The following is a 26,000-nucleotide window of genomic DNA, read 5'->3' as shown; positions in this document are numbered from 1 at the left end:
TGAGGTAGTACAAGGGAAGGAGGCGACGGAAAGTAGAAGCAGCTGCTGAGCCCGGAGCGGAGGGTGAGGAGGTGAGTGTCCGGCGCTCGGGGGGACAGCAGGGAGCTGGCTCCATGGTGGTCTGCGGTGTAATGCCCGTGCTGTCCTGTGGGCTGTGTGTGGCGCTGCAGCAGCACTCTATGGAAATATCTCCTTGCCTCTACTGGATGGACAGAACTTTATACAGTGTGCCCACTCCATGTTTGCGCCCGCCTGGCATCCAGCACCTGTCCTCCAGCCTCTGGCAGCACCGCGGGTCTAATAGAATAGCAGAAACCAGAGCGTACGCCAACGCTGCCGGCCGCCATCTCTCATCCGCTATGTTCACATTTTCGGTTTTTAACGGATTTGTTAAAGTTTTTAGATGGAAAAAACGGAAAACATATTTTTTTTTCACCCCTGATCTGTTTTGCGCACCCGTAAAAAAGAGGGAGGGGGGGGGGGGCTGCGCATACCTAAACAAAAAACGGATGGATGACGGACGCTAACGAGATACCTTCCCTTATATATAGACTTCAATGCTTTAAAAAAAAAAAAAAAAAAGTTTTTCAGCCGGCAATAAAAAAAAAAAACGGAAACCCGATGCATCGGCCGCGAACGGCACAATGGCGAAAGTCAATACACGTTAATGGGGGGGAAAACCAAACCCGCTGCTTTCCGTTTTTCTCCTGCCGTGATGGCCAATAGGGACGCGGCTGTGAACGTGCGGCAGCCAGGAGGGACGTGCTGATGGCGTACGGGGAAACGGCGAAATCTTATTGTGGCGACCATCCGAAATTGTCTTGAGAAGTGGAGAGGGCGGTGTATATGGTAGAACCGGAAGAGGCGGGGCCTTCTGTAGGCGGGCCCGTCCGTACCGCAGCGGTGGGTGCGGAGGTCTGGAACTGGTTACTATCTGTCATCGGCGTCCAAGAAGTGACATCGTGTGTAAATGGCGTCTGCGTTCACACGTGCGCCGGCGTATTGCGGTCCATGAAGACGCAACGTTCGTAAGGCGGAATACCCTCCTGCCTTGCGGTTTTTGTGCCGCCTGGTAGTCTTTCTGCTCACGTAAATAAACGGCGTGTTTACGTGCCTAAAAAAAAAATCGCATTAATTCCGTGCGTAAACGCGGGTTTCCTGCGCAGTCTGTGCGTATTTGCGCTCGCCCATTGATTTCAGTTGGCTTCTACAGTCCGTAAATCTGCTCAAGTGAACGAAGCCGATAGACAAACGCAAATATGGTCGCCTCTAGGGAGCGTATTTGCGCGTGAATACGTCAAAATAGTTTTTTACCGTTTTTTAAATTTTGCGCGGTAAAAAAAAATAATAAAAAATCGTAGAGCGAGTCTCGTCGCGTTTTTACGGCCGCGAAACCTGCCAAAAACACGTTCGTCTGTTTAAGCCCTTAGACTCGACGCGCCGCCCCGATACGCTCGTGTGAATGAGCCCTAAGGTGGCGCTCACACAGGCGTGGGATCTGCGCCAGGAAGGGGCATGTGGATTTCATTTCTGCATGTGGATGTTAATCCGTGTGCGCCAACGATCCACCTGTCTGCGAGTCGCAGAGCAATGGGACGTGGAATTGGCGTGGATCACGCGCCAAAATCTGTCCCAAGATTCCACTGGGAGAACAAAGAGGAGAGAAAGTGTCCCGCCTGCAGCTCCAGCCCCCGGCGGCGCGATCAGTAGTGGTATATAAAGGGTTAATGAAAGGGGTTTTCCAGGCAGCCCCTGCAGGGATATGCTGGGGATGGAGTGGAAGCCGCTGCTCCGCCACCTGTGTAGCGGCCGGCACAATGAGACCCCAACCTGCAACTCCCATTGATTTCAATGAGTGCTGCTCCTGCAGTTATGAATGCTGCCCGGGTCTTCTGCTACCACCCCCTGTAGGCCATGCAGCGCCTCGTACGTCCAGCAGCCGCGGGGCGTCATCAGCATGCGATCGGCATTCTTAGTATGGAGCCTTAATTATAGATTCACTAGGTAGGAGGCAGAAAGTTCAGACCCGGCTCCTTACTGACGGTTGCCATGGTTACTGGATAATTGTCTTCCTCCTATCATTTCAATAGCGAGAAGTTGGCAAGCAAGTTTTTCCCGTCTCCCCTTACAATCAGCCACTAGCTTCACTGTTTCAGGAGGGCTGGTGCTACAAAGCTGGCGGTTTGCAGACCGCAGTCCGCGGCCGGGTTCCCGCTCGCCCTTGTTGTTGTAGAGTTGAACCATCAACGGGCCTTGTGTGTCGGAATAAAGACCGCGGGCGCTGAAAAGCGCGCATTTTCGACTTTTCATTCCCACTTGCAGATATGAACTGTGTATTCCGCAAGCGGAAGAAAAAACGCATCGTGCGCTATTCTGCTGCTGAGTCCGCACGGATGGCTTCCATTGATGTCCATGGGGCACCCGCAGCCCATACACAATGGATGCTACGTATGGGCTGCAGGCACCCTCGACGGCGCAGGAAAATACGAATAAACAAAAACTACTGCGCCTGACCATTGGCGAACCTCCGCGGTCATACAGTAAACGCAGGGCCACCGGGCTTCTTGCCTTCAGGGTCCGACCCGCTCGTGTGAGGCCCGCCCAACTTTCACGCTTCGCGAGAACTCAAAAGTTTTTTCTTTTTTTTTTTTTCTTTTTGACAGATCGCGATGTCTTCCTTCGTTGACCATGTTCATTGATATGAAGTATCTGTGGTGGCCAAGACGTCTTGACACTTCTGATGGCATCAGAATCTATGCTTCCTGGACAACCCAAGCAACCGCAGACGAAGGGGAGAAGAAAGCTTCACCACGAGCGGTCCTGCACGAGCGACAGCGAGGGGGATGGCTCATTCGTCTTCGAAGCTGATGAGGCTTGGACGGATTTTCACAGCTCGCTCTTCCATTTCTATGAAGTGGGGGAGCTGTGTGATATCACACTTAAGGTACGCACCCGCCGCGGCGCTATAAATGTCATCTGGGTCACATACACAAAGGTACTTGTCACTAATTACTGTCCTTCAGACACAAAGTATGATCGTTAATCTAATGATCACCTCTATGGTATGCAGGCGGATGTCTATCTTATCAGTAGCACACAGAAGACTACAGGAAGTAGTCTTTGATATTCATAGGACTAGCTCCATCCTCCAGCTACTGATTAACAGCTTTCTCTCTATATACAGTAATGAGCAGGGAGACTTCAGGGGGCGGGGCCAGACCCCAGTTTAGGAATATGGGAGACTACTTCTTGGCTGCTATCAATAAAGTGCAAGTTTGTGACAAACAATACAAGTGCAGAAACAAGACGTATGTCTAGAGTCAGAAAAGATGGCGACAGATTGTTTAAGGCAGCAGAAATGCAGTCTAAGCTCTCGCTCATGACCTGAAGGTTGTGAGTTCAATTCCCAGCTGGCTCAGCAGCCTTCCATCCTTCTGAGGTCAGTAAAATGAGTACCCAGCTTGCTTATTATAAGTTGGCGATATACAAGTAACAAGTCCCTTTCCCTTAAAAAGTCCTCAGTCTGTAAGGAGAGCCTGGCAGCAGCAGTTGGGGCAAGGAGGACGGATCAAGGATATTTGATTTCCACCTGCTGGGTTCTGTATCCCCTGGGAGATAAGCCACTTCCCGCAGTGTCGTGTTCCCCTCTCCATTGAAACAAACATGTTTGTGGGTCAAGAGAGAAACGTTATCTAGATTGACTAGTTTAAGGCTTTGTTTGATCAGTATTTTGCATCGGACTTTAACCCATTAAGGACCAGGCGCGGTAAATATAAGGCGTCTGGTCCCATGCTTTAAAGCCCAGCCAATAGTAAAATTACGGCGGGGATTAAAGCCTCCTGCTTCTGTAATCAATCAGAAGCAGGACGGGTTGTCAGCTGTTAGTAACAGCTGATAACCTGGAAGAGAAGGCTGGAGTGGTTTTTAACCCTTTCTGCCTTCTCCAAGTATACAGCGCTCAGTGAGCGCTGTATACTAGAAAGCGGGAGCCGTGGGGGGGTCATGTGACCGCCGGGATTTCCTGCTATAGCAGAGCTGCAGGGTCATACTAGACCCTGATCAGCTCTGCCAGTGACTAATGCCACTACAGGGGTTGTTTTCCCCTGTAAGTGGGGCTCCTATGGATGTGGCTCCTAGGGATGCCCTAGCTACAGTGGGAAAGTGTCAAATAAAAAAAAACATGTGAATGTCCCCCAGAGGTCTTATGACGTCACGGGGGACATAGATAGAAAAAAACATGATTGCATACATAAGAAGAACAATATTACAGAATAAAACAATATATACAGGAAATAACCCCAAACCATCGCCACATGCGCCCTGTAATCCCAAACCATACATAGTGCGTTGTAATACTACTACTGCTTTGGGTTAGTAACCAATGAGCAGCAGACACATCGGTGGCGGTAAGAGCAATGTGTGTTCAGGAAGTCTTAACCCTTTGCAATCCAATTTTGGATTCAGGGTTTCCTAGGGAGCTTTCTCTTTCTGCCATTAAACAATGGCGCCATCTGCTGGCTAGAGCCAGTACTGCGGTAGGTATGGGACATGCTGGAGAGGCCTCCAAAAACAGAGCAGCCAGTAATCTACAGTAAGAATACCCTGCCGGACGTCTTCCGACATCAGAGCTGTACAGCCTTCAATCAGAATGTCTTCAGACGTCAGACAGCGGATTGGAAAGGGTTAAGGTCCTTTTACATGGAATGATTATTTTTTCAGACGTGTACAATAATCGTTCAGGGTAGACCAAGCTAACGCTCGAATGATAAATCTTTCGCTTTCCGTTTGAAGATTATCGTTCACGCACTCGCCAATCGTTCGGTTTAAATACCGCTTGTTCGCTCGTTCTCAGTCATACAGCGAATGTGAACGACTGAGCGTTTGAACGAGCCGACAATCTATAACCAGGCTGTCCGAGCGGACTCTGTCTTCATTTGCTCGTTCATACGGGAAATCGGCAGGTCTAAACGGACCCTTGGTCATCGCCCCATTGAAGACGTAAGCCGGTACCGGAGGTCTAGCCCTTTGCAATCCAATTTTGGATTCAGGGTTTCCTAGGGGGCTTTCTCTTTCTACCATTATACAATGGCGCCATCTGCTGGCTAGAGCCAGTACTGCAGTATGTGACATGCTGGAGAGGCCCATGACAACAGAGCGGCCAGTAATCAACAGTAAGAATACCCTGCTGGACGTCTTCCGTCATCAGAGCTGTACAGCCTTCACTCAGAATGTCTTTATACGTCAGACAGTGGATTGGAAAAGGCTAGAGAATGTATCCGCTCCTGTTAAGTCGTAGCAGCCCGCTTCTAGAGGAAGCACCGCTGCGCTTAGTTATGTGTGAACATTCCTGCTCAGTCAACCAGTAAACCTTTAATAAAACAACTTGTTCTCGGTTTAATTTGAAGATGAAAATTGCTCAAAACTTGTAAAATGCAGCAAAAGCCTTTTTTCATTTAACCCTATCCTAACCCGTGCAAATGTCAGACACGTGTTTATAATGGGGGGGAAAAAAAGAAAGTTTGGTACCGTGTTAACCAGTAGAGCAAAAAATACATGATGTTCTAGCGAGCTTTCCAACCTGAGGAAGAACCCTGAGGAGGTGGTTGGAAAGCTCACTAGAACATCATGTATTTTTGTTAGCCATTAAAAGGTGTCACATCTACAAGATTACGTGGTTTCTCTCGCTGAGAACAATCACACATTGTTACGGCTCATGTCTGAGTTTAATTGACGTGAGACAAAGTCCGTCTAGTGTTTAACTTGTGTCAGCGGCATAAAATAATGTTTGTTTCCAGTTCTCTGCAAAACCACATCACAGGGAGTGCCCTCAGAAATGCTGGTTCACCAAGAGCTGCCGAAGACTGGCACCCTGTGCCAACCAACAGGTCTGTGGAAGGCGGTGTATGGCACAAACAACGGGTTTGAGAAGTTATTAGCGGGCATTGTGCCTACCATGTTTCTCCGAAAATAAGACTGTCTTATATAAATTTTTGCTCCAACAGAGGCGCTAGGTCTTATTTTCGGTGAATGTCTTATTACATGTACTTAGCAGGCTCGGTTCAGGTCCTCCCGCTGATTTCCTGGAGCTCTGACACGCTTCTTGCAAGCCTCAGCCACTCACAGAAGATTACTCCTGGTTACGAGATTCATAAATCCCGCCTCCAGGAAGCAATGGCTCTTTATTGGTTCTTGAGTGCTGCTGCTCAGCCAATAAGAGCCATTGATTTCTGGGGGCGGAATTTATGAATCCTGCAACCAGGAAGTGGTAGTCTGTGGGAGGCCGAAGACTGCAAGAAGCGCGTCGGAGCTCCAGAGAGCAGAGGGAGGACCTGGATTGAGCCTGCTAGGTAACCCTGTTTTTTAATGTAATGCAGCTAGGGCTTATTTTTGGGGATGGGGATTATATTTTAAGCCTCCCCCAAATCCTGAAAAATCAGGGTAGGTCCTTTTTTTTTTTTTTTTAGGGAAGGGGGGGGGGGGGGGGGGTGGATTTTGTTAAACACGAAGGATACATGTTACATATATAAGGTTTATTTTTTTTTTTTCTATAGGTTGGTTCTAAGCTGATCCCGTGCCACAAACTTGTGTTGGCCTGCGTGATACCATATTTCCGTGCCATGTTCTTGTCTGATATGGCAGAGGCGAAGCAGACACTCATTGAGATTCGCGACTTTGATGGTGACGCCATTGAAGACTTGGTAAAGTTTGCATACTCCTCCCGAATCACGCTCACTGTTGATAACGTCCAGCCGCTTCTGTACGCCGCTTGTATCCTGCAAGTGGAGCTGGTGGCCAAGGCTTGCTGTGAATACATGAAGTTACATTTTCACCCCTCTAACTGCTTGGCTGTCAGGGCTTTTGCCGAAAGCCACAATCGTGTGGACTTGATGGACATGGCTGATCGCTATGCCTGTGACCACTTCCCGGAGGTGGTGGAGTGTGAGGATTTCGTCAGCATGTCCCCTCAGCACCTTCATAAACTGCTGTCTTCTGGAGATCTGAATATCGAGAGCGAGAAGCAGGTCTACAACGCAGCCGTGAAGTGGCTCCGCGCGAATACGCAGCACCATGATGTGTGGCTCAATGAGATCCTGTCCCAGGTATTGCTTCTAGCCGAATCCTCTGCGTCTCTCTTCTCTGTATAGTCACCTTGTATATTACACAACACACAGATCTGATTTCTGGTTTTCATAATCCTCTTAAAGCTTAAAGGGGTTTTCCACGTAGCACAGGATACACCGCCACAGTTCCCACGGAGCAGAAGCGCTGCTCCACCCCTGGTTTAGCGCCCAGCGCTTGTAGCTGCAGGCACTGCTCCCATGGAGTGGAAGCGCTGCTCCGACCCCTGTGTAGTGGCCAGCGCTCGTAACTGCAGGCACTGCTCCAATGGAGCGGAAGTACTGCTCCGATCCCTGTTTAGCGGCCGGCGCTGGTAACTGCAGGCACTGTTTCTATGGAGTGGAAGCGTTGCTCCGATCCCTGCATAGTGGACGGCGCTCGTAACTGCAGGCACTGCTCCCACGGAGTAGAAGCGCTGCTCCATCCCCGGTGTAGCGGCCGGCGCTTGTAGCTGCAGGCACTGCTCCCATGGAGTGGAAGCGCTGCTCCGATCCCTGTGTAGTGACAGTCGCTTGTGACTGCAGGAACTGCTCCAATGGAGCGGAAGTGCTGCTCCGATCCCTGTTTAGTGGCCAGCGCTTCCATGGAGCAGAAGCGTTGCTCCGATCCCTGTATAGTGTCCGGCGCTTGTAACTGCAGGCAGTGTTTCCATGGAGCAGAAGAGCTGCTCCGATCCCTGTTTAGTGGCCAGGGCTTGTAACTGCAGGCAGTGTTTCCATGGAGCAGAAGCGTTGCTCCGATCCCTGTTTAGTGTTCGGCGCTTGTAACTGCAGGCAGTGTTTCCATGGAGCAGAAGAGCTGCTCCGATCCCTGTTTAGTGGCCAGTGCTTGTAACTGCAGGCAGTGTTTCCATGGAGCAGAAGAGCTGCTCCGATCCCTGTTTAGTGGCCAGCGCTTGTAACTGCAGGCAGTGTTTCCATGGAGCAGAAGCGTTGCTCCGATCCCTGTATAGTGTCCGGCGCTTGTAACTGCAGGCAGTGTTTCCATGGAGCAGAAGAGCTGCTCCGATCCCTGTTTAGTGGCCAGGGCTTGTAACTGCAGGCAGTGTTTCCATGGAGCAGAAGCGTTGCTCCGATCCCTGTTTAGTGTTCGGCGCTTGTAACTGCAGGCAGTGTTTCCATGGAGCAGAAGAGCTGCTCCGATCCCTGTTTAGTGGCCAGGGCTTGTAACTGCAGGCAGTGTTTCCATGGAGCAGAAGCGTTGCTCCGATCCCTGTTTAGTGTTCGGCGCTCGTAACTGCAGGCACTGCTCCCACGGAGCGGAAGCGCTGCTCTGATCCCTGTGTAGCGGTCAGCGCACATAACTGCCGGTCCTGATCCCAGGGAGCAGAAGTGTTGATCCAACCCCTGTGTAGTGGGCAGTACTTGTAATTGCAGGTGCAGCTCTCGTTGATTTCAATGAGAGCTGCGCCTACGATTACAAGCGCCATCCCCTACACAGGGGCTGCAGCAATGCTTTAACCCCGAAACCAGTATATCCCAGCGGGTGCTGCCCGGATAACCCATTTAAGGCCCTTTCACACTGAACGATTTATCTAACCGCTCAGTGTAAACGCAGCCAGCGATTGAAGGACGAATGATTCATTCACTTTTCATTCATTTTATGCAGCATAAAAACCATTGTTGGCTCATTCACTAATCGTTGGCTTTAAATGGCGCTCGTTGTGTCCTTCTCAGTCATTCATACGGCAAATGTGAACGGCTGAACGATTTCTCGTGTGAACGAGCCAACGATGTGTCTGCTGTATACACCGGCCGCGCGAGAGAACGATGACGTCATTGGCTCATTCAAACAAGAAACTGGCTCGTCCAAACGGACCCTTAGGTCTGCCTTAAAGGGGTTGTCCCGCGCCGAAACGGGTTTTTTTTTTTTTTTTCAATAGCCCCCCCGTTTGGCGCGAGACAAACCCGATGCAGACATTTAAAAAAAAAAAAAACTGATAGTACTTACCTGAATCCCCGCGCTCCGGTGACTTCTTACTTACCTTGTGAAGATGGCTGCCGGGATCTTCACCCTCGGTGGACCGCAGGTCTTCTGTGCGGTCCATTGCCGATTCCAGCCTCCTGATTGGCTGGAATCGGCACACGTGACGGGGCGGAGCTACGAGGAGCCGCTCTCCGGCACGAGCGGCCCCATTCAGAAGGGAGAAGACCGGACTGCGCAAGCGCGTCTAATCGGGCGATTAGACGCTGAAGATTAGACGGCACCATGGAGACGAGGACGCCAGCAACGGAACAGGTAAGTGAATAACTTCTGTATGGCTCATAATTAATGCACAATGTACATTACAAAGTGCATTAATATGGCCATACAGAAGTGTATACCCCAACTTTGTTTCGCGGGACAACCCCTTTAAGTGAATGGCCTGTAGACGGCTCCCTAAAGGATCCGATACGTAACGCAGCGGGACGTCTTTAGTCTCATTAGGTTTTCACATAACTTTCTTTGCTGTAAAGTATTAAACCTTTAGGGTAAATCGGGGAGCCCTCCGCATCCGCTGCCACCTTAATGACTTTACAGGTTGTCGGTTTTTTTCTTTGCCATCTCTCAGGTCCGACTCCCTCTCCTGCCAATTGAATTCCTCATGTCAGTTGTGGCCAAGGAAGACATCATCAGACAGGACCTGAAATGCCGAGATCTGCTGGACGAAGCAAGGAATTATCACCTGCACTTGAGTAGCCGGGCCGTTCCTGATTTTGAATATACCATCCGTACGACCCCCAGGAAGCAGACTGCTGGTAAGTGGAACCTCCAGCTATTGACCATCCATTCCCCCTCCTCACAAAACATGCCAATACTTTTAGGTCCTTGAGTCGCCCTTTTCCATACTTGCCAAAAGTTACAACACCAAATTTGGAACACTTACGTCACGTACTGCTGGGAGCAACCAAGAACACTTTTGGGTGGGGTGTACATAAATCCCACCTCTCTTTCAGGTTTGTTCCTGCAAAATCAAGACTTTGCTCTTCTTTTTTTTTTTCCTGAAAGTTCAGTTTTGCTGCTTCTTGATGTGTCCCGGACACCCGGGAGACAGTCAGTATGGGCAGGAGTACAGGAGGCTCACAAATAACTTAGTATGGACCCCGGACTCTGCAGCGTTCCGTGAGATCTGAAACCTTTGCATGTATTAGCAGTAGAGAAGTGTGAGCTGTGCAGATCTGCAGAATCCGAGTCCGGCTGCCAACAAACAAGTCTACTGCCAGTAAAACCGATTATCTCACTGGTTTAGGGAACAGACGTGTTGTTGTTTGTGATAAGGGGGCAGTAATGGCTGCAATGTCAAAGTGTGACCTTCAGAGAGTGAAGTTAGAAGTATCACCCGCCTGAAGAAAGCGCCTCATGGTGCCTACTATGCCCATCTCCACTGCCTCACCCCGGCGGGGTAACTCATCAGCGTTACCATGCTCGCTGCCCTTCTTGTGCCGGGTGGTGAAGTCATAGTGCTGCAGAGCCGAACTCCAGAGGAGCAATTTCCCATTAGCATACTGTCGTCATATGCCTACTAGTGGCGTGCATTAGGCCTTGTTTACTAAACGGAGCCCATCACCTCGCCACAGTAATATAAACTAAGTTATGGGGCTGTTGACGATGATGACAGGGAGCCGGGGTGACTTAGTTTTGAGGATATGTTCGCACACGCTGGAAATAAAAATTATATATATTTTTTTTTTTTTTTTTTTTCCTGAATATTTTTTTTTTGTTTTTCCTTTTAGTTTTGTTCGCTTTTTAAAACTTGTAAAATTACCCCTATTTGTTTCGGATGTTTTAATACATGATTTGTATAGTCTCGGATTACAGGGCTCATATGGCAAATGTTTAGGTTGGTGGCAGTGGGTGGTTTTTTATATATTAAAGAATTTTTTTTTTTCTTTTTAATCTTTTTCTGAGATTATGATTTAATTTTTTTAATAAATATATATATAATTTAAAATTTTTATTTTTTTTTAAATCAAAAACCTCCTGGGGTCATTCATTTTGTGTGTTTTTTTTTTTTTGTTTGTTTTTTTTTTCACTTTTCCACCGTAGCTGGGGCATCCCCAGGAGTCCTGCTTACAGAGGAAAACATCCAGCTATAGTGACATCAGTTACTGAAAGTGCTGATCTGGGCCTGCTTAAAACCCTGCAGCTCTGCCGTGGCAGGGGGCACCCGGCGGTTACATGATTTTCGGGTTGAATAGCAAGAGCTCCGACTTTCTCTGTTCTCTACATAGTGCTCGTCGAAGGCTATGTAGCCTGCAAGAAAGAAGGCAGATTAAAACCGCTTCTGCTTTCTCCTCTGGATCTTCGGCTGCAACTAACAGCCGAGGACCTGACCACATCCTGTTACATTTAAGAGCTTTAATCCTGCGCTGTATTTTTAATATCTGCCGGGATTAAAACTCAGGACCAAGCGCCGTAACCTTTACGGTGCTTGGTCCTTATTTTAGTAAACGCCTGTTCCTGCGCGGTATACATTGTGTGGTGCGCTACGTAATCTATTCTGTCTTGATCTCCCCCTCTCAGGTGTGCTGTTCTGCGTCGGGGGACGTGGAGGTTCGGGGGACCCGTTCCGCAGCATTGAATGCTATTCTGTTAGCAAAAACAGCTGGTTCTTTGGGCCTGAAATGAACAGCCGCAGGAGACACGTGGGTGTGATCTCTGTGGGAGGTAAGCAGAACATCTCGTGTCCTTCCACTGCTTGGCTTGTGTCACAGATGTTAAATGGAATCAACAAGCTTGACGACTGTGTCTACCGGTATATATATGAGGCCTGTAACATCCGGGATCAAAGCATTCCTCTTCACTTCACTAATACTATAATATTAGAAATTGTGTATGTGAAGGGAACGCGGGGGGAGATGAGTGTGTTTTTTGTTTCTTTTTGCCCCTTCCTTTTAAATGTATGATATCCAGGCGCCCTACCACTGGGTACCCTATTGATCCCTAAAACGGAATGTATTTAGCTGTAAAGCCTCATTTAAAGGGGTTTTCCCGGCAGAATACTAAGTCTTCATTAGTTGATCAGCTGGGGTGCATCGCTCGGGACCCCAACTGATCAGCTGATTGTGCGGCTGCTGACAGCAATGCAGTAGCACAGGGGTCAGAGTGGAAGCAGCTGAAGTCTCTGCTCCGACCTCTGTGAAGTGGCCATTTGAGCCGTGCCTGCAGTTACAAGCGCTGGCCACTCCACAGAGGGCGGATCAGAGATTTCCACTCCGACCCTGTGTAATTGTGGTGCTGTCAGCGGGTGCACAATCAGATGATTGGCCTGGGTCCTTAGGATAGGTCATCAATAGTATTCTCCCTGAAAAACCTCTTAAATATCTTAATATCCAGTTTTTTTTTCATATTCCAACTGAAACTATGCAGAGTACATAAAAATGTTAAATATTCAAGAGATCAGTCATTTCTTCCTTCCTACTTAGACAAGACCTCTTGGACTACAGGAGCTATATACCCTTTTCAGCCTGATGAAGGGACTGTTTCCGAAACGTTGTTACGTCTACAATTCATCTATTGAGTCCATCCGTAAAATAGATTATGGATTGTGTGCCTGCAAATCTATTTTCCAGATAGAGTCCATGGATGAATTGTAGACGTAACAACGTTTCGGAAACAGTCCCTTCATCAGGCTGAAAAGTGTATAGCTCCCTCTTCCAGACGAGTAGTCCAAGAGGTCTTGCAGATACACAATCTAAAGTATCATTTGGATTATGTATACCGAAGCACGAATCAAAGATTACCTTAAGGCCGGTGGCACACCGTAATATATGCATTCTGGCCTTACCGCCTATGATGCTCCGAGTTCGGAGATCTACGGTCAGACCGGGAGGCAGTTCGGGACAAACTATTGCAGAATAACACCAGCCTGAGAGTGATGATCCCTTTTTTCTTCTCTGAATACTACGGACCTCCAGGCAGTAAGGGTTAGGCATCGGAAACTAAGGAATCCAATTGGATGTCTCTTCCTATCTGTTACCCCTCCCAAGCTCCACCTCCAACCCCCCCCCCCCTTCCATTTCTGCTGTTTCTCTATTACTTTGGATTGTTTAGGAACAAGTATAACATTAACAGATGGGTTAAGGGCCACAGGGTGCTGTGATGTAAAGACGATTGCCTACTTTACCTGATGGGCTTAATATGCTCTATAGGTAACGAATAATATACAGAATATGATATTATGCTCGGGGTCACATTCTTTCTACACTTTTGATATACGTGTGTCGTAGTGTTCGCTCGCACAATGCTCATCTGATAGTTCTTGTCTTCGCAGTTGTAAATGGACATGGTGGACCTTGTGATAGAACGGATTTGTATGTTTTTCAGGGAAGGTGTATGCGGTTGGCGGGCACGATGGCAATGAACATTTGGGCAGCATGGAGGTATTTGACCCTTTAACAAACAAGTGGATGATGAAGGCATCAATGAATACAAAGAGGTAGTGTCCTATTAAAATGATGAATGACCATTATGACAGACTGGGGGGGTCATAGATGTTCAGGAAGCAAGAGAATATCTGCAATCCAGCCATTTATCTACAAGAGAAGAGTGAGAACTCTGATGCCCCAATCTCTGGGATCTGGGAGAGGCGGTTGGGTTAGTTGCTAGGAACAAACCCCTCAGATTTTTTGAGATATATGCACAATATTGGGAGACCTTTTATGGGTTTGCACTGCAGTATTGCAGTATATTGTACAAGCGAGCAGATGATCTCAAGTTCAAGTGCTTTAAGCAAGTGACAGGTTCCCTTTAAATGGTTATCAACAGTATCTTGGTGTCCAGTTTTATGGCTTTCCCAATATTTCATGGGTTACGGCTCTTCCCATTTTTAAGTTGACTCGTTAGGCAAATAATGATTCTACTTGTTACAAGCGCCCATTCACCCGGTAAGAATTCTCGTACATAAAATATAAGACCTTGTCTTATATTAAATTTCCCACCAAAAGAGGCACTAGGTCTTATTTTTGGGGGATGTCTTATTATACTTAGCAGGCTCAGTCCATGTCCCTACCGCCACCTTTCTGGAGCTTTAGCGCATTCTGCACTCCTCGGCCGCCCACAGAAGATCGCTTCCTAGTTACAGGATTCCTAAATCCCACCTCCAGGAAGTGATGGCTCTGATTGGTTCATCAAGTGCTGCATTGATTGGCTGAGCAATGCTCGAACTAATGTGATGGCTGTGATTGGTTCATCCAGTGCCCTCAACATCAACCTGAAAGTGCAGCTCTGCACTATATTACAGGTTGTTACATAAGTTTTATATTACTTTATTACTTATGTAACAACCTGTATTACAGTGCAGAGCCGCAGGTTGATGTGGGGAGCGGTCAGAAGACTTCCCATACGATGTAGACCAGATAAAGCGCTGCCATCGGCATTCTGAAAGCGGCAGTTTGCCGGTGTCGGATAATTGTACAAAGCCCTGGGGTAAATGCTGTTGGTGACCAGAGCAAACCTCGTACAGATACTGAACAAGCAAGGAATGCTGGGAGGTAGTGAATGCAGCGACGGATAAGGATGGACTACAGGAAGACGTAAGTCGGGATTAGTGCGGGATGAGTAATGTAATTTTACTCTTCTTTGTAGATTCCCTTGGGGTTGATAGATTAGTCTAGAAGGTTTGTACTCCTGACCCGTTCACGTTCAGGAGGCAGGAATGAAGAATGTGCTAACTTCTACTTTGTACTATAAATCCCCATGATGGACTGTAAGAATGTAAGCATTCGGGGGCAGGGACAATTGTGTATAGTTATTGTGCACGTTGCCAGTGTTTGTTAGAACGCCGAACAAAGCCCCTTTTTATTGTGCCCTTCTGGGACCCCTTACAGACGGGTTTGTCAAGTGGCAGAACAGAAGCGTTCTTAAGCTTTGTTCACAAGGCATGTGCCGCCCGTTTTGTAGACTCGCTGCCCCGGACATTCCTGCCCTCCGCTAATTATTCATCAGAGTTGAGGCATCACATGTAGTAGTAGAGTCCTAAAAGATGTCCTCGTGTCGCCAAAGAGGGAAATCCATCCCTTGGTAAACATATATACTTCTATATGTATCTGCTTGTGATTTTCTGTGCCGGTTAGAACAGGTTTTGTACTATAGACTGAATGTACCAGCAGTCATGAATGAAGGCGCAGATAGGTTCTCCATTCACACAGCGTATCGGTTGGCCAAAAGCAGAAGTGGGTCAAAAATACAGAAGCCATTTGTGGTTTTGGCTCCCAAATACTTCATCTGAATGAGGCCTTAGCAAGGATAGGGGAATGAATCTGATTTGTAGAGCGCCAACTTGTTCCTCAGCGCTTTCAGGTAATTCATTATTCCATCTCCCTTATTTGCATACATGGTATAAGGCGTTCACTGGCGGAGAATATCTCAGTTTTATGACTTGTCGTATGTTTACAGCCCAGGTGAGCCTTCTCTTCATACTCTCCCGGCTAACATGGTCATCTCTTGTTTTGCTAGTTGGACCTTGCAATAGGTCTTCCGCCCAAATTACTGGGATATAGAATAAAAAAACACAACAGCTGTTGGGGTCCTCGAATATTGGGGTATAAGGAATGTGTCTTGTAGGTTTTACTTACTGCACTATAGGAGGCAGGTGATGAGACCACTTACCTCCTTCTCGGATGGTCCTTAACCATACCAGTAGGGTAGACTGATTCCAAATTCCAGCAAGGAAAACTCCTATGTAGTTACAGATGCAGCCAAATCTAACTGGACTCATATTGAAAACTTCTCGTGCCACAGTTTACGCTTTTTGTATTAAAGTCGTTATCTAGTTACCAGACAACATCCCTTCAATATGGCTGAATGTAGGGAAATAACCAACTGAGCAGAACTTACTCCGCCGTTGGCATCCAGAGCTGCAAACCCGTTGCTGTCCTGGTGTTTGCTTTGACATCACCGGAAGTAAGGTGACCACTGCAGCCAATCGGACGATCGTCACTCGCATCCTGAGCGACATGGTGCCAAGGCTTCAGGAATGTGAGTTTGCAGCTTCCGATTGGCTGCAGCAGTCACCTGACTACCGGTGATGTCAGCTAGTACCACAGCTTGATCTCGGCGGTGGAGGCCTAAGTAATGTTGGGCTTATTTTACTACAGTCAGCTCTATTGCAGGGATGTTGTTCGGTAACCAAACAACCCTTTTTAAGATGAACAATAGCTTTTCAATGGCTTAAGATAATTTGTTGCAGAAAGTTATCGCAGTCAGGTTAAACTTGGCTACACATGTAGTCCAGAATAGTGGGAGGATAGTAGAAGACTGTAGCCAAGCTGGGATCTCTAACCTATTTAATGTAGTAACCATGACTAATATCCCTGGCAACGCGTTTCAGAGGTCTAGGTGTGCCTCCTTTATCCAGCCTGTATGGAGAAGCATGTGCCGCCAAGCAGGATGAATACCATCTCGGCATAAAATATGGCATTTTCACACGTTCAGGAAATCGGACCCGTGTGTGTTTCGTTGAAGGAAGTAGTGATATTACCGCTGCCGGTATCAAAACTGAGGTGTGTGCGCCAATTACCCGAAATAAAACTTGTGTTCCAACCACCCAAAGTGGCTGCATCCAAGCCGGGCGACTGCAATACTTACTTAAAAGGGTTGTCCAGGATTAGAAAGACACGACCGCTGTCTTCTAAAGGCCGTAGGTTTTGTGTGGTATTGCAACTTGGCCCGATTCACTTCAATGGAGCTAATCTGCAATTGCAGACACAAGCCGTGCACAGAGGCAAACCAGGGAGATGGCACAACCTCCACAGCACCACCTATTGGAAGGCAGCATTCCTTCAAGTCAATGTTACACTCTTTATACAAGCCTTGTAACAGTGGACGAGAATTGCAAGGCTTGTATAAAGAGTCTAACATTGACTTGAAGGAATGCTGCCTTCCCATAGGTGGCACTATGGAGGTATTATTCCATCTCCCTTATTTGCATATTACCCAGAGGAGCATGAATAACCTTTTGAGTCTCCTCACTCACCGTTTAGGTTCTCTCCCTAAGGAGAAAAGATGGCGTTTCTGACCCAGATGCAAACCGACACACTTTTCTAATCCTCTTCAACCCCTTTAAGAAACCTACTCCAATGCCTCGTTGAGACCCTTGGGTGATCCATATCTCAATCCAATACATTTCCTTCCTAACCATGTTGTAATGTATATTATCGTGTCCACCGGCTCAGTAATTGCAGAGGCCTTTTTAACACTCGTATGGTTTTCGTAGGAGAGGCATTGCCCTGTCGTCACTCGGTGGTCCGATATATGCTATTGGGGGACTGGATGACAACACTTGCTTCAATGATGTGGAGAGATACGATGTGGAATCTGACCATTGGACTGCTGTGGCGCCAATGATCACCCCTCGTGGGGGTGTCGGATCCGTTGCTCTGGTGGTAAGTATATAGGCAATATACGGTACTGATGTAACAGATACACAGAAGTCTAACATTCGGTAGCGTATAAACGCACCTGCAAAGAGGGGGGAAAAAAGTTTGGAAGAAGTGTTGATGTGAATGTGTTCATGTATTCTGGAGCAGTGATTCGATGCTGTGCGAGTCTGTCTCCATCTAGGTCAGGCGGGTATGGAAAGCCCGTGGGGTCAATGATTGTTGCTATGGAGTGGTCTGAATGTATTCCACGTATTGTGGTGTTCAGTGGGCAGTAAATCCCTTTTCCCTCCATCTGGGATCTTCCTTCCTCGCCGCTGACGACGGGCCGTTTCCTTCAGTGTTCTATCATTCCAAGTGCAACATTGTTTCGCAGTCTAATCCTGTTCTCCAGCATGGAGCTGCTGTGCCCAGACATACAACTGCAGAAGCCATCAGCCGCGCTAGGTGGATGAAATAGTTTCACATTCCACTGAGAATCGGTACAACGTGCGCAGCGCCACGTCCACAGCCGTACGGGATTATAGCACATACATACACCATGAATAAAGTATTCCGCTACGGTGTGATAATCCGACTCCTTGTGTCATTTAAAGGAACATTCTTGTATTTAGAAAAGCTATTTTTTTTCCCACTTTTGGAGAATCTTAAAACCATATAAAATGCATGTTACCGTGTTTCCCCGAAAATAAGACAGTGTCTTATATTAATTTTGGGGAAAAAAGGTTTAACTTTTTTACATGTATAGCTGCCTGGACACTATTTAAATTGACTTTTTTAATCAACTGTTAGCAGGGCTTAATTTTGGAGTAGGGCTTATATTTCAAGCATCCTCAAAAAGCCAGAAAAATCATTTTGCATCCTCAAAAATTCTGGAAAATCATGCTATGTCTTATTTTCAGGGTATGTCTTATTTTCAGGGAAACAGGGTAACAGATCTTTTAAGGACGCAATGGTATAGCCAAAATGGCGCTGTGCATGTGTACCGAGGCTGCATTCAATGGGGGAGTAGGATTGTTTTGCTGTTCTTACAACATGTAGATGACTACTTCTTGTAGCCACTAGTACTACAACCATCATGGAAATCAGCTGATCGCAGCTTTGTATGGTCTCTATTCGCCATGCAGCAGAGACGGTTTGCCAAGATCGAGGGTTTTGGGGAAGCTTGAGAGTTGGGGGGGGTGATGGCAAGTTCGAGTATAACTGTACATTGATGCCTTTGGGGCACGGAGGCAGGAGGTATAATTATGTAAAACTGCCACCGAAAGACTTGGGGATATGGTGGACGGTCAACTGCAGCAACCAATGCCAGGCAGCTGCTGCTAAAGCAAATACAATAATAGGATATAGCAAAAGAGGCATAGATGCTTGGGAAGGACTCCCTCCGGTCATATGGGGCTATTAACCCCCGTTCTGTTGTTTTTTGTTTCCCCCCCCCCCCCCCCCCCCCCCCCCCCCCCCCCCCCCCCCCCCCCCCCCCCCCCCCCCCCCCCCCCCCCAACTGCACCAACACTGTAGGGTTATCGGCTGGACCTGATATGAATAACTGCAAGGTACTCTTGTGTTTTAGAATCACGTTTACGCTGTGGGAGGAAATGACGGCGTCGCTTCCCTCTCAAGCGTGGAAAGGTATGACCCGCACCTAGACAAATGGGTGGATGTGAAGGAGATGGGCCAGCGAAGAGCCGGCAATGGCGTTAGTGAGCTTCATGGCTGCCTGTATGTCGTGGGTAAGTGGATCAATGACATCTGCCTGTTACGCCTTTCTGCACTGGATGGGAACACTTGTGGGTATTAACAAGCTGCGCCGCACCTCGGACTGGGATGGCACGTTTACACGCAACGATCAGCGCTCAAAACTCCTAACTAATTTGAGCGATTACTCCGTGCAGCAAATTAAAAAAAAAATGTTTATAATGGAAAGTAATTGATCTGCTCCTTCCACCTGAATGATAGCGGCGCGTCTCGTGGTCACGTTATTTAACCCCTTAGTGACCAAGCTTTTTTTTTTTTTCGTTTTAAAAAATCGTAACTCCTTTTATCCATCAACGTCGCTGTATGAGGGCTTGTTTTTTGCGGGACGAGTTGTGTTTTTCAATGGTACCCTTTAACCCCTGAAGGACGCGGCCTATTTTGGGCTTAAGGACGCAACGATTTTTGACGGATTTTCATTTCTATTTTTCAAAAGCCATAACTTTTTTTTTTTCCCCCTGTCCACGCGGCCGTATGAGGGCTTGTTTTTAGCGTGGCGAACTGTAGTTTTTATTGGTGCCATTGTTTTTTGTTTGTTTTTTTTTTTCTAAATCGCTGCATTCAAAGTTTTATAACTATTTTATTTTCCATGAGCTGAGCTCTGTGAGGGCTTATTTTTTTTGCAAGTCGCGCTGTAGTTTATAGAAGTACCATTTTGGGGTACAAACGACTTTTGTGTTCACTTTTATTGCGTTTTTTTTAGGAGGCACAATGCAAAACGTTTGCATTTTGCCTCAGCTTTTTAGCATTTTTTTTTAGTGCTTTTTGCGTGCAGGATAAAATGGTCAACTTGTTGTACGTGTCGTTACGGCCACGCCGATACCAAATATGTTGGATTTTTTTTATGCTAGTGAGAAAAAGCCCAAAACAAGGCGTTTTTTTGTGGGTTTTTTTTTTACATTTTTATTTTTTGTACAATATTTTTATCTTTACACCATCGGTGGTCCTCTGAGGGACTTGCATCATACCACCGATGATCGCTATGATAAGGCATTGCAGGACTTCTCTCCTGCAATGCCTTAGTGCTTATTACAGCGATCATAGGCAGTAGTAATACAGGACGCCTGTAGGTGGCGTCCTGTTACCATGGCAACCAGCCGGGCTCTCCGCGATAATATCACGAGAGCCCAATAACGTCCCTCTGAACCTTTCCCATGCCGCAATCTACATAGATCGCGGCAGGGAAGGGCTTAACAGCGGGGGTTGCTGCTCCGATGCACCCCTGCAGTTGCAGCATGAGGTCAGCTATCAGTGACAGCTGGCTCCCGCTGCTAGATAGCATGAGATTTCTTCTGATCCCGCCTTATCCACGTGACATAAGGGGACGTCCAGTTGTGGGAAGTACCCTGCTGGCAGGATGTACCCTTACGTTCTGGAGTAGGAAGGGGTTAATGTACTGAAAATTTTTTTTAAGAATTCTAAGGGGGAGTAAAATGGAAAAAAAAAAACGGCATTCCACCATTATTCGGTGCGTCTTGCTTCTACGGCCCAGAAACTGCAACAAACATTACATGATAACTTTATTCTATGGGTCAGCACAATTACTATGATACCAAACTTAGGTAGTTTTGTTTTTGGTTTTTGGTTTTTTTTTGTTTTGCTGTACTACTTTTTTTTTAATCTTTATTTTTTATAATTTTTCGCCGCTATCTTCTGCGCACAATAACTATTTTATTTTTCCGTCCACCTAGTTGTGCCACATGTTTCCTTATGGAGCTTTTGTTTGTGCTGCATCGCATCACATGAAATCACGGCTTTCGTGCAACTTTAAAAAGCCCTACTTTTTTAATTTTTGGGTATTTTCAGGGGAGGTGGCTTTAAATATAAGCCCTACCCCAAAAATTATGCCTAGTTGCATTACATTAAAAAAAAAAAGCAGCAATACATTACAGGCATGGTCCAGTTTCTCAGGATGGTCTCCTCCTTCACTCCGGCACACTTTCCTGCAGTCCTCGGCACATTGCTTTCTGGTTAGGTGGTCCCTAAACCCCGCCTCCAGGAAGCGATGACTTTGATTTGGCTCTCGAGGGCCATGGCACAGCTAGGGGTTATTTTGGGGCTAGGGCTTATATTTCAAGCCCCTCTGAAAGCACAGAAAAATTAGGGTAGGTCTTATTTTCAGGGAAAAATAAGACCTACCCCAAAATTGCGACAAAATCACAGTATTGCCGTAAGAAAATACAGCGATATTGCAGCTGTGTTCCCTTGATTTCTGTGCAATTTTCTCGCAGCGATATCTCTGTCACCCATGTAAAAGAGGCCTAAGTCTGATACTTTCATATCGTATCCCGAGGTCACATTTGTGTAGTATATTGCTGTTTCTAGGTGCTGCCGCTTTGCTGACCTGCTTCTGTTGTTTGTCCCTACAGGTGGATTTGATGACAATTCTCCCCTGAGTTCAGTAGAAAGATATGACCCCCGCAACAACAAGTGGGAATATGTTGCAGAGCTAACTACCCCGAGGGGCGGAGTTGGTATAGCGACTTTAATGGGCAAGATATACGCAGTTGGTGGTCATAATGGAAATGCTTATTTGAATACTGTGGAGTCCTATGACCCGATTATGAACAGGTAATTCTGTACGGCAGTATTTATCTAGAGACTCAAAAGTGCATTAGTTTGACATAAACTTAGGCCTAAAAGTAGGTGACAAGTCTCTCTGAGCTAAGCTTATGGGTTGAAAGTAGTTGACCCGCTGAGTCCGAGGATGTGTTCTACTTACCTCCCCCAGTGTCAGCACTGAAAGCTGCCGCTCAATGCATTAAGTGGTGCACTAAATAGTCCGCCCATTATACAATTAGAACAAGCGGCCTACCTGGTAACACTGCATAATGCATTGAGTGGTGGATTTCAGCGCTCGGACTGGGGAGGTAAATCTAGCACTTACATTCCTGGATTCAGTGGGTCCCCTACTTGCACGCCCATAAGCTACGCTCACAGGACGATAAGGAAGGGCCAGATTCCTTTTAAAAAGCATATTCCCAAAATCGATTTCTATCATCTATCCTGTGCAGAGGTGATAAAGTCCACCAATCCTGAGAATGGGGTCCTCTGTTCCTTTTCTCCTCATTGTGGGCTCACTGCACCCCCTACAGGAGGAGGAGCTTGTATGGAGGGGTGGTCGAGCATGTGCAGTACCGCTCCATTCATCTGTAGTGGGAATGCCGGGGATGGCCACGTACAATTGTGCAGCTATTTCCATTGAAACAAAAGGAGTGGCGCAGTGTGCGCTTGGTAGCCATTAAATCTGTCAGTACAGGGGGGTGCTGGGAGCCTGTAGTGAGAATTGGGACGTGGGACTCTCCTCCTTAGGATTGGTGGTTCTCACACTGCTGGGACCGACACCGATCTGTGTGTGCCTGATAATTTATTAATATCATCTCCAAGAATGCCTTAAGGGGATCTTCCATGTAACAGAAGCAGCAGCTCACGGTGGTATTACATGGCACATACATGTATTATATCTCTGTAGGTTCACTTAAAGGGGTTGTCTCGCGAAATCAAGTGGGTCTATACACTTCTGTATGGCCATATTAATGCACTTTGTAATATACATCGTGCATTAAATATGAGCCATACAGACGTTATTCACTTACCTGCTCCGTTGCTAGCGTCCTCGTCTCCATGGTTCCGTCTAAATTCGCCGGCAGCTTGCTTTTTTAGACGCGCTTGCGCAGTCTGGTCTTCTCCTTTCAGCACGAGCCGCTTCAGTGTGCTCCCCGCTACAGCTCTTCTGCGCATGCGCAGACGAGCTGTTACTGCTCGGGAGCGCGCTGCAGCGGCCATTCTGTACCATCCTCTGTTAGAGGAAGGTGCAGAAACTGGAGCTGCCCAGCGGAGAAGCCCAGCCCAGCCCAGCCCAGCAGCCCCGAGAAGCCGCCCAGGTAAGTGATGGGTCGGGTGATCTTCTCTAACAGGTGAAGGTCCCGGGCCACAGCGCTAGGTTCCGGAGCCCAGGTGAAGGCCCCGGAACCTAGCGCTGGGCTCTGGGGCCTTCACCTGGACTCCGGAACCTAGCGCTAGGCTCTGGGGCCTAGCGCTGGGCTCCGGAACCTAGCGCTGGGCTCCGGGGCCTTCACCTGGGCTCCGGAACCTAGTGCTGGGCTCCGGGGCCTTCGTCTGTTGTCAGGGTCTAGCACTGGGGAGCCGGGGGCTAGCGCCGGTTACCTGCTGCCTGGCGGTGGGTGATTGGTCGGCGGCTGCGGGGCGTCTGGTTGCCATGGAGACACAGCTGGCAGCGTCTCGGGAGCGCGCACGTCGGGCTGCAGCAAGCGACGGGAAAAGAGCCGGCGGCCATCTTGGGGAAACTTTTATAAGTTGCTGAAACGCTGGAACGGTAAGTACGAACCAGCTAGAAAAGTCATTTACAGGGGGGCTTAATAATGTATGCTTAATTAGGGGGACTGGGCAAAAAAAAAAATTCACTGCTTCTTCGAGACATCTCCTTTAAATAAGCTATGGTTCTTATAGTTTAGGTGACGTGGAGTCTGGGGAGGCTCTTGTCAGACTCGCTAGGTCCCCCGTTCCTGCGGTGTCAGGCTGTGCGCATGCACCTCCCATGGAGTTGACTGGTAAAGCACACACCGCCTTCTGCTGGGTACATGCTGACTTTGCCGCAGGACACCGCAGTAACGGGGGTTAGTATGATACAAAACTGCCTGGACTCCACATCCCCTAAATTATAAGCACCATATCGTAATTTAGTTGATGACGGGTTCTCTTTAAAGGGACTATACCACAAAGTTGTTTTTGTTACTTACAATAACGGAAAATGTTTTCACTTCTTGGTTTTATTTTCCAATTGCAAATTTTTTACATCTAACAGCATTAGGAGAATTGAGAGATGATTTACAGCAGCTTCACAGGCCCTTCACATGATGGACAGGAGGGGCCCATTGACTTGTATGGAGACTGTTCTAGGCATGCTCTGTGACCTGTAGGGGTCATTTTGCAGGGAGGGGAGTAGATTGTCATAGGATATTACCTATTGTGAACGGTGGATCCTGTGTTGTCTACATAGAGGGGTTTACCTCTCAGTGTGATCCTGCCTGGGAGAGGACGGCTGCAAAGCTTCTCTAGAGATCAGAAAGCGATAAATTAGTATTGGGCTGTGTTCGCTGTGAAAAATGCAAGATTTTAACTTTTTTTTTAAAAAAATAGACTGTAACTGAAAGTTAAAAAGGAAATCGCCCAAAAAAAATCCTACAAAAAGCTAAAACCTAAAAATGTGAGTTCTATAATAGGGGGAATGTCATCAGAAAAAAAACTCAAAACAGGAGACCAAGGCCTCCTGCACACGGGTGGAAATGCCGCAGTGGGATTTCCTGCAGAATTTCTGCCCGTGCCCGCTGCCATAGGATTGCATGCATGCACGCAATCCTATGCACACAGCCGCGATTCGTCCACATGGAAACAAATTGCGGCATGTTCTAGTTCTGTGTGGTTCTCGCAGAGACCCGCACAGAAATGTCAGTAGAGACCTGCCGGCTCCGCTCTGCGCATGCGGCGGCACATCACAGAGAAGAGGAGATTTCTGGAGCGGGTGAGCTGCAGGGCTGTACAGGGGCATGGGTCCGCATCCCGCTGCAAGAATTCTCGCAGGGGGACCCGACCCAGCCATCTGCAGGCGGCCTAAATGTGGGGCTGACACGGTCCATGTTCCTAAGAAGAAAAAAGTGTTACCATCTAGGCAGGCAGCGATTAGCCATGTTTTGGGGAAAAATGCTATGGTATACCCTTTACTATATAAACTTTAAATCGACTCTCCAGTTTCAAGCCAGAATTCTGGCCCCGGGCCAGAGAGGGATGAGGGGGTATATTACGTGCTGTTCTCTGATATGCTGGTTCCAGGTCCCATATTTGGCTGTCCAAGATGGCTGATGTAACCTTCAGACTACCTAATCTCACAGTGCATTGGTAGTGTTGGTGTCCTTTCTAATTGGTCAGGGTTGCTCATGTGATCAGTGCTGGCCAAGCAGACAGCAGCACACAGTGTGTATTAGAGAAGTTGCAAAAATAATTGTGGTGGCCATCTTGGACAGACAAAAAAAAATGGGACCCGGAACTGATGGAGGGACGGCAGTGAACTTCAGCATTTTCCCTCCTCCTCTTGCAGTCCTGAGGATTGCTATAATTGTACCTGTGCTAATCGGTTTCCTCTTCTCTCATCTTCATTTGTTCTGTTTTCTTTCAATGTTACTGAACCTGACTATTTCTCTTCTTCCCTAGATGGGAGCTGGTTGGGTCGGTGGCTCACTGTCGTGCTGGAGCAGGCGTTGCCGTCTGTGCTTGCCTGAGTAGCCAGATCCGGGATATTGGCCAAGGCTCGAGCAACGTGGTAGACTGCATGTGACCAACACTGGATTCTTCAAAACCCCAAAGCAAGCTTTGCGGTTGGCATTATCTCTGACTTGTGTTACTAGGCGCCTCCTCTGTGTATAAGAATGGTCAGGAGCGACGGATGACATGACGGTTGCACTTGGACTATCCCTCCACCCACGCTGTAACCACTGGGCAATACTTACTAGAAGTCTAGTTTCCTTTTTCACACTTTTTACAAAACTGTAACCCTAAAAAGTAGAACCGTTAATTTATTTGTTAAAAGTGCCAAACGTCTTTTGCATAGAAGCTTCATGGTTTATGCCGCCTCTGTATATAGTCTGCACCCTGATGACCTTTCTCTCTGTGTATATAGAAGTATATTTAAATATTTTGTGCATTAATGTATGACAGTCATTAGTTTTGAAATTTGACATTAAAGTTTGCAGTTTA

General features: G+C 47.4%; 1 protein-coding gene across 2 annotated transcripts; it reads left to right on the top strand.

The window, feature by feature from the left end:
* KLHL8 (kelch like family member 8) lies at nucleotides 1-26,000 on the top strand. Of its 2 annotated transcripts, XM_066574380.1 has the most exons (11): nucleotides 1-71; nucleotides 2,664-2,944; nucleotides 5,796-5,885; nucleotides 6,552-7,100; nucleotides 9,671-9,857; nucleotides 11,623-11,766; nucleotides 13,426-13,537; nucleotides 17,315-17,483; nucleotides 19,048-19,207; nucleotides 21,599-21,800; nucleotides 25,458-26,000. In XM_066574380.1, exons 2-11 carry the CDS (start codon nucleotides 2,741-2,743, stop codon nucleotides 25,579-25,581), a joined length of 1,941 nt encoding a protein of 646 aa, XP_066430477.1. In that variant the 5' UTR covers nucleotides 1-71; nucleotides 2,664-2,740; the 3' UTR covers nucleotides 25,582-26,000. The 2 variants fall into 2 exon arrangements, with proteins under 2 accessions (XP_066430477.1, XP_066430478.1); XM_066574381.1 differs by lacking the exon at nucleotides 5,796-5,885.

This window comes from Eleutherodactylus coqui, chromosome 7, assembly GCF_035609145.1.
Source record: "Eleutherodactylus coqui strain aEleCoq1 chromosome 7, aEleCoq1.hap1, whole genome shotgun sequence".
In the NCBI taxonomy this organism is placed as follows: Eukaryota; Metazoa; Chordata; class Amphibia; order Anura; family Eleutherodactylidae; genus Eleutherodactylus; species Eleutherodactylus coqui.
Note: the sequence above shows the minus strand (reverse complement) of the source record. Positions and strands in the feature narration are given on the sequence as shown.

What these genes read in the sequence shown, in the direction of transcription:
- KLHL8 (XM_066574380.1), top strand. Translation starts at nt 2,741, where the DNA reads ATGGCATCAGAATCTATGCTTCCTGGACAACCCAAGCAACCGCAGACG. An exon ending in GGGTGTGATCTCTGTGGGAG is followed by an intron (nt 11,767 to 13,425) that starts GTAAGCAGAACA and finishes TATGTTTTTCAG; the next exon opens with GGAAGGTGTATGCGGTTGGC. An exon ending in GCATCAATGAATACAAAGAG is followed by an intron (nt 13,538 to 17,314) that starts GTAGTGTCCTAT and finishes TGGTTTTCGTAG; the next exon opens with GAGAGGCATTGCCCTGTCGT.